At 41.1% G+C, this 8,581-nt stretch overlaps 1 protein-coding gene across 1 annotated transcript; it reads left to right on the top strand.

Moving 5' to 3' along the window:
- The first annotated feature begins 2,347 nt into the window (after nucleotides 1–2,347).
- Nucleotides 2,348–4,535, top strand: LOC148998749 (exopolygalacturonase-like). Its single transcript, XM_089141741.1, has 4 exons — nucleotides 2,348–2,597; nucleotides 2,874–3,078; nucleotides 3,694–3,919; nucleotides 4,311–4,535. Exons 1-4 carry the CDS (start codon nucleotides 2,348–2,350, stop codon nucleotides 4,533–4,535), a joined length of 906 nt encoding a protein of 301 aa, XP_088997867.1.
- The last annotated feature ends 4,046 nt before the right edge of the window (nucleotides 4,536–8,581 follow it).

Below are 8,581 nucleotides of genomic sequence, written 5' to 3'. Positions count from 1 at the left end.
TTATGATTACGTTTAAATCGTAGAACTAGATATTCTCTAGAGTGATGGATAATCCTTTGTTTAATCACTATTCTTAGGACAAAAACCTGCGTCTCAGATTCTGCTTATCATACAGGCTTAAGCTAAAATTAAATTGTAAATGAGGGTCTCAGGTCTCTAATGAAATTTCAAATAGGTGGAAGAACTGAAGAGGATTTAGGTTTGAATGAATACCTGAAACGGAGGACTTGTGAAGAGAAAACAACATCAGCAGCAGTAGAAATCGTAAGTACCTTAATTCCATCTTTTGGGCTCTCTTCTCTCTACGAGGCCAAAACGCAAACACCTCTTGCTCACGAGTTGGAGATTACGTTTCACCCACTAATTTTCATTTCCTAATCTTCAACTAGGATTTGGAAAATAAGGATTTAGAATTGGTAGAACTAGGGATTTGGGAATCGGGTAATGAAGGAGGGTCTGATTTTGTAAATTAATAAACTTTAACCCCTTAAAATGTAAAAATAATAAAAAATAATAATAAAAAAAAGAATAAGGGCAAATTCGTCATCGAAGTGATAATTTGTCCTTAAATTTGATTTTTTTTTTCTATAGTACAAGGAAGGCAGATGCATAATCTCAGTTTTTTTTGACTAAAAATGACATAGACCAAACCTCAAGGGGTCTAGATGAAGATTACCCTAATATTATTGACGAAAACAAACTGTTTGTCCGGAAGGTCACGAATATTAACACCATGTTTCAAGGCAGGGAGAGTATAGGAAAATTATAAGGGAAATGTGTTCGAATCCAATCCAAGACATTATGGTCTGCCACCCTTAGCCCAAACACAGCCCATTAAGGTTCGGTTCGGGTTGGTTCGGGCTATAATGGGCCGGTGCGGTTCGATTTTAATGGTTCGGGTAACAAATTGACACTCCTAGGATCCAACAAGTGAAAAATAATAAAATAAAAATTTTAAAAATTGGAACGCATCACCTTGTGGGGCCCCCTGTATTCTGTGGTAAAAAACTGTCGGGAGAGCACAGATGAGGGGAGACGATCCGTACTCCAAGTTGAATGCCAATTAAGCTAATGGGATGTTTAAAGGTTCCCCTGATATCGTCACTTGTCATACTATTTTTTTGGTGAATCAGATGTTCTCTCTATATTGTCCTTGTTGTGGAATGCCTAGTTTTTAGTGTAGATATAATTTTACTTGATCCAATTTAGTTAGGTGGGAAGGGATCACCAACTGCTGCTACTTGACAAGTTGGGCCTTGGACCACAACCCAAATCTTGTCGTGAGGCGCCCATGGAACAAATTTTGCCAACCGTCGTACTTTCAAATATCAAACCATCACTCTTATTTTCTTTTTAGGAGTAAAGCGAGTTTATCTAAACTTAAATCCACCAGGAACGACACATCAAGAATTGTCAATAAAAAATTGACCGATTAACAAATTTTCTTCTTCTTATTATTATTTTTTTCTTATGGGGGAGAGGGGGTGGGGAGTATCAAAGAAAGAAACACCATGCTTTAAAGCTTACGTTGCAAGAGGGTTTGCAGCATTGTTTGTTTCTTTGAGAGTGTGTTGGACTTCCTTTTTACCAAGAGAAAGAAGATACCGATATTCACTAAAATAGAATAATAAAATACTAAGCATGCGTAAGACTTCTTTTATGTTTAAGGTTGAGCGGTCACGCATTGGACAGTCAAGATCTTTGTTTCACATGTAGTGTTATACAAGGCAGTGTCTTTGTTGTCGATCGGATTAGTGAACCGCTAAGCACTGTTGAGGATCCAAGTCCTTAAAACCATATATTACGTTTTCCTTCTTAATTCTATTTCTTCCTAACTTTATTCTATTTCTTCCGAACGAAAAGGGCAACCAATCCATATTTGGATGTCGATTTTCAGCCACAAAATTATAATCTACAACAATAGTAAGTTGAAGGGAATTCTCTCTCCCAATTATTGGGTTGAAATAATTTTGCCAAATTAGGATGAAAATTCATGGTATAAATTTCAAATCACCCCACAAGCATTACAACTTGAATCAAGTCTACCAGATATCCATTGGAGTTGGGATCGCTTGAGCCTCTTGTCCCAAAGAAGGTCCAAGGTTCTACTTGATCCCAGCTCATTAGTTTTGCTCACATTTTTTATTTATTTTTATTTGGCGAGGGGAAATTAATAATGGGCTCAAGCACGGATCTTATCTTAATTTGTTTATTATGCTTCCTTTTATGGGAGGGTGAAGCCAGAACCGTTGAGTTTCGGCTTCTCAAATCAAATGATAAAAAACAATCAGCAGCACCAGAACCAAACGGTACGTCACCATCATTAGCATCGGGACCAGGGGGTACAATGTTTGATGTCACCAAGCATGGAGCAGTCTCTGACGGGAAAACGGATAATAGTAAGGCATTCCTTGCTGCATGGGCTGCTGCTTGTAAATCTTCGGCGCAATCTACCCTTTTGGTCCCAAAAGGAGACTTCTTGGTTGGTACAGTCACATTTGCCGGTCCTTGCAGCAAATCTCCTCATGTTGAGATAAGTGGTAAATTAATAGCTCCGCCAGCCTCAGGATCTGATGGTGCATGGATTACATTCAGAGGTTTGAGCGGGTTGAATATCAATGGGGCCGGTGGATCTCTGAATGGTCAAGGAGAAAAGTCTTGGGCCACAAGTTGTGTTCACAGTTCCAATTCAAACTGCAAAATGGCCCAAACTGTGAGTTATTGGAATTTTACATGAGAACAATTGAAAACTTGATATTTATTTCCCTTTGTCTTTTGCTTTTGTTGCAGAGCTTGCAATTGGCATCGATTACCGGTGGATCGTTAAGCGGCATAACTAGTATTAATAGTAAGGCATTTCACATGGTTGTCAGTCAATGCAGTGACTTTACCATCAAAGATGTCAAGATTCAAGCCCCGATGCAGTCGAAATACTGATGGTGTGCACATTGGTGATTCGTCCGGCATCACCGTTACTATGAGTGAGATTGGAACCGGCGATGATTGCGTTTCCATTGGAGCGGGAACTTCCAACATTGCCGTCACCAATGTGAAATGTGGACCGGGTCATGGCATCAGGTATATTACAAGATAATCATGCTTAAATACTTACGTAGAACTCCATACTGATTTGTGCAAATGATCTAAAGAAATACAGGGGTGTCAAGGAAAAACCCAACTACCCCAAGCCCGCCTGAGAGCAAACAGGGTTGGATCGGGCCTATACTTGACGTTAGGTGTGGGCTGGGTTTCATATATACTAAAATATGGGTTTTGATATAAAATGGGCCGTGACGAGCTTTTCTATTTCCATGATAATTATGTGCATTAAAGCTTGGGCTTAGGCCAAGTAGGGTCTTATGGGCAATGTATTTTCCATGACTTAATATGGGCACATGATAACCAAGGTGAGTTAACGCCGAAATTTTGTTGGGAAAACCTACTACACTTGGGTTGGGCAGGGTTAAATGCAAGGTTGGCCCTACCAGCGGTGTGATGGGCTTGGGTTTAGATAGGGGCTCCTAGGGTTGAGCTCAGGTTTAGGCACACTCGCACCCCAACACACCCCTCCTCCCCACACACACACCCCCCCCCACCCGAAAAAAGAAAAAAAAAAGAAAAGAAAAGAAAAAACATAGGATAAGACTTGTTTCAGTTGACTTTAACCATGTTCATTTTTGCTTTCTTTTGTAGCTTGGGAAGCCTCGGGAGGTATCCAGGTGAAAAGGCAGTGAACGGTTTGAAGGTGACCGGTTGTACTTTGACTGGTACTGATAATGGCGTTCGGATCAAAACATGGCCAGCATCAGAAGCTAACACAGTTTCTAATGTTATATTCGAGGATATTACCATGACAGATGTAAAAAACCCCATCATCGTCACCCAACAATATTGTGACAAGGCACAATGCGACTCTAAGGTAAGTTCAATAAAAGCCCAAAAAAAAATAACACTTCACACCTGTGGATAGTACTACCCAATATGAACTAATATAGACTCTCTCTCTCCTAAGTCTTAACACAATTGCACCTTATCATAACCGCCCTCATTTCATCAAATCAATACATTGACGCTCCCCACCAAATAAGACTATCAAGTCTGGTCGTGGGTGAGCTCTCAGTGGCTAGGTTGGTGCAAGTATTCTTACACAACCATCCCTTTTTGTGTTTGGTGGGAGAGAGGTAGGTCAATCAGTTTGCAAGAAGGGATCTTGATCACTCTACCTGATGTTTTTAGTTGAAGATTGATTATGTAATTACATTGTCTCCATGATTACTAATGGTATATGTCGACATTACCCAATGCAACAGCCTTCACGTGTGAAGCTGTCAGACATTCATTTCAGAAACATCAAGGGTACGACCCCCACAAAGGAAGCAGTCAGCATCTCATGTAGTGAAGCTGTACCTTGTGAAGGAGTAGAGCTCGCTGGTATTAGTTTGAAATCTACGGCAGGTGATGTGACTTCTATTTGTAAGAATGCAAAAGGTGTTGCTTCTGGTGTTCAAAGTCCAACCTCGTGCTTTAAAGTCTAATTCAGTTGTTCCTCCAGCACAAATGTCTTTGATTGCTTGTGTATCCTTTCAAAGAGCGATTCCTTGGGTACGCAGATTTGGGTGTGCTAGTTCAACCGGCCCTGCAACTATGAAAGGAGAAAAGCATATGAGACCTTTGTATAAACATGTGTTGCTCGGTATTGACTTGAGTCAAGGGTTAATATAATGACATTTTTTATTCCCTTTGTGAGTGTTCAAACTTTGACGGTGGGTTTATTTGGTTGCATCAAAATTGAAGGAAACCGAAGGAAAATTTTCATACTAAAAGAATAAACTTGTCTAACAAGTTATAATCGTCACACTAAGAGACAACATGACTATTTCAAAACCATTTAAAATTTGATCATTGAGTTTCACTCAGTCTCATTGCATTTGATAATCAGCTTTGGAAAGGCAAATTCACATGATTGTAGATTGCCATAGTTATCATACTCATTGAGTTTCTCTTAGAAAGAATTCTATTTAACATAGAGAGCAAGAGAGAGAAATCATACCTTGTAGATGATAATGGAGACAAGAGGCAATGATTGGCAATGATTGAATGAAATATCCCTTCACCACTACCAAGGAAGTGCCTTGGGAAGCTCTCCCCTCGTTCTCAGCAAGCTAAAAGTGTAAAATAGGGTTCAAGACATGAGGCTCACTTAAGTAGAGAAGAGAATATCCAAAAGCATCAAATTCTCGGATTTGGGAATCCTTTGGTCGATTGGCTTGGTCAATCGACCCGATCGACCAATTCAGATCGACCAAAGGATGACAGCAAGCTTGGTTCAGGGAAATGAAGAGCTAGAATGATTCAAATTGAGGTGGGTTTTCTCCGACAAGTCAATTAACAAGTCTAGATTAGAGAAATACCTTCGAAACAAGACCGGAAGCGCATCAAGTACTTCAACTAAGCTTCCCCTCTTCTAGGTGTAGCTTCTCACCGAACACTGACAGTGTATCCAAGTAAGGGGCATCACTGTCAATATCCATGGGCTCGGAATCTAACACCAAGTCTTCAACTGAGAAGGCCCACAAGTCTCTCCTTCCTCCACTTCGGGTCTTCGGACTTACAAACATCACGGGTTCTGAGTCAGCGTCAGGGTTAGAATAGGGCTGGATTTCACAGATGGAGAGTTTTCTTAAGTTGCAAGTGCCAACTTTCACTGGAGTTTCGATGGACACTCTGTTTCCGAATAAGTGGTTACGGGAACTAGGGAAATCTTTTCGGAATCTGCAATTTTCTGATGCTCAGAAGATTCTATTTGCTGAGAAAAAGCTCCAGCATGAAGTTGATGCCTGGTGGAATTTCACCCGTCCGATTCTTGAAGACCTGCATGTTGGTGTGGTTTCTTGGGAAATGTTTAAAGATGCTTTTTGTAATATTGGCAATATCACGAAAGCTTCCGACATTCGGGGCACCAGGTACACCTTGGTCACCAGTGTTGGTCTGTTGATCAAGACCACCGATTGGTATCTCGTCACTTCCGTGACCAATGGATTCACCACGCCCACTTCTTAACGTAACCATATTGCAAAAACCGAAATGTCAAAAACACCGGATTTCGAAGTTTCGACATAATCCACAAGTCCAAATGATTAAGAATCTTAAATCATGCTTAAATACATCCATTTAGTCATCAAACAATCAATCATGGGACAAAAATCACATTTTTCCAAAATCCAACAGCAATTGGAGCTACTGTTTACATTGGTCGAGTGGTCCAGTCGACCAATGCTTACAACACTCGAATTTCAGGGTTTTAAGTGCCAAAACCCCATTCAAACTCATTCCAAACTTTGCCAACTTGAGAGGGAGCTCTGGGGAAGAGGTGCTAAAGCATTCCTAAGTGTTTTCCAAGTAGTTTGGTGCTTCAACAACATCACTACAACCCTCATTCATCTTCACACAAGGTAAATCTTCATATTCACTTTCAATTTCATCTTCTCATGCTTGCATTTCAACAAAATCCATGTTTTACTTGTGTCTATTGCTAGAAATCATGCTTAGAACACTTAGAAACATGTTCCCTAGGTTTTTAGCACAATTCCATGCTTAAACAACAAGTTCTAACACAATCTTGCACTTTCACATCGCTTTCGTACCGAAATTGTTAACTTAAGAAAAATTTCGATTTTTCACAAACTGCTTGGAGTTTTCGCACGAAATCAAATGCTACATGCTCAAAATGATATTGTGAACGTGAACATGTAATTTGATCTTACCAATTTCAAAATTTCAAAAATCCAATTTTTGACATAAATCTCAAAATTCCCAAATTCCTTCTTGCTGAATTTTCAACTTTAGACTGAGATTTTGATCGATTTTCTCCAAATAAACTTCATAGACATGCAATTCCAAGTATTGCGCACATGCTAGTATGTTCAATTCGCATTTCCCCCAAATTTTCAATTTTGATGAAAATTACGAAAATGCCCTTCTGACTGAATTTTCGAAACAACACTAATATATAATTTCTTTTTATCTTTTCCACAGACATCACACCATGTAGAGAGGTGGACGAGGTCGAGGCAAGATAGTTGGAGCTAGGCGAGGCAGAGGTTGAGTTCCAACTCAGCCGAGGGAGGAGGTCATACGACTCGATCGTTTCGATACGCTGCAGGAAGAGTTCTTGTACAAGGCATTCTTCGAGTACTGCCACATAGAGTATGGGCGACTTCTTCACTTACGAGAGCTGAGGGTGTTTAGGATCCGACAGTGATTCGATACTCAGGCATGGACTCATCTTTTCACGGCGGACCTGCCCGTCTATTCTGAGCTTGTGAGGTTGTTCTTCAGCAACCTTACTTCTATCGAGGAGGCTAGAGGACCAGGTCGTCCTTTCAGACTGATCATTGAGAGTAGGGTCAGAGAGACATAGATCCGCTTCTCTACTAGGGCACTGACACATATTCTCCAGGTGCCACACTATCCACGACAGTGCTTATGGATACCATCAGGGGTAGAGGAAGACTGCTATTTGCTACCCTATGAGCTTCATGAGATATGCGCCACTCTCTGGGATGACTCAGGGTGCTACCTTCATCGGGACAGTGGACAGATGATAGATTCGGCTAGGATCATCGGTTGCATTGTCGGCCGAAACATCATGCCGAAGGCCGGACATCACAAGCGGGTTTCCATGATGGAGGCCGTAGTCATCTACCGCATCTATACGGGCTTTCAGATAGACTTGTTCTACATCCTTCAGCAGGTCATGATAGATCTGGTGGTACGTCCGAGTATGAGGAACCTTTGCTTCGGGAGATCACTGACATTGATCTTCCGACATTTCAGGGTTAGTTTTGAGGACACTGAGCTGCTTATAGACACACTGGGTATGCTATTGGGACTAGGACTATCAGTCAGATGAGGCTCACTCAGACTGTGAGGTCTCCAGGTCCATATGGTGAGGAGGATGATGAGACTGATGAGGATGAGGAGGAGGTTCCAGCAGATGAGGGTGATGCTGGTCCAGATTCTGATGATCAGGCGGTGGAGGATACAGAGATGCATGAGGCTGGTCCTGAGCATCATGAGATTCCTAGATCACCACACTTCGAGACAAGAGGCCCTTCACATTCAGTCCCAGAGACTTCGATTTAGGTGCTCCAGATGAGATCGATGACTTCCACACTAGAGAGGATGTGTCACGCCCTCCCAGCCGGTACCCTATCTGGCATACCCGAGAGTGTGATCCACAGCCCGAAGATCAGGTATCGAGTGATCAACCTCCCACATAAACAATAACATAATCATGAACAATCATAACAAGAGTGCGGAAGATAAATCATAGATCCAATAAAGAGAGAATGAATCATAAATGAATCAGAATAATAGCTATAATCAGAGTATCAAACAGATAAGTAAAGTGAAGCAAGAATCCCACTTTACATCCAGCGGAAAAGTAGCTCTAAAGAATAAACTAGACAAAATCTAATCCCAGTAGCAAGTACATTGGGTAACTAAATTATTCTCCACTTTATAGACAACATCCTTGTAAGTGTAAATCTCATAAATAGCACAAGGACGCTTCCACTCA

The sequence above is a fragment of the Hakea prostrata genome, unplaced genomic scaffold (assembly GCF_041222555.1).
Source record: "Hakea prostrata isolate BN-2017 unplaced genomic scaffold, UWA_Hpros_2 contig_157, whole genome shotgun sequence".
In the NCBI taxonomy this organism is placed as follows: Eukaryota; Viridiplantae; Streptophyta; class Magnoliopsida; order Proteales; family Proteaceae; genus Hakea; species Hakea prostrata.
Note: the sequence above shows the minus strand (reverse complement) of the source record. Positions and strands in the feature narration are given on the sequence as shown.

Coding starts and splice junctions, on each gene's coding strand:
- LOC148998749 (XM_089141741.1), top strand. CDS start 2,348: ATGTTTGATGTCACCAAGCATGGAGCAGTCTCTGACGGGAAAACGGAT. Junction 2,598..2,873: donor TGCATGGATTACATTCAGAG/GTTTGAGCGGGT, acceptor CATGGTTGTCAG/TCAATGCAGTGACTTTACCA. Junction 3,920..4,310: donor AGGCACAATGCGACTCTAAG/GTAAGTTCAATA, acceptor CCAATGCAACAG/CCTTCACGTGTGAAGCTGTC.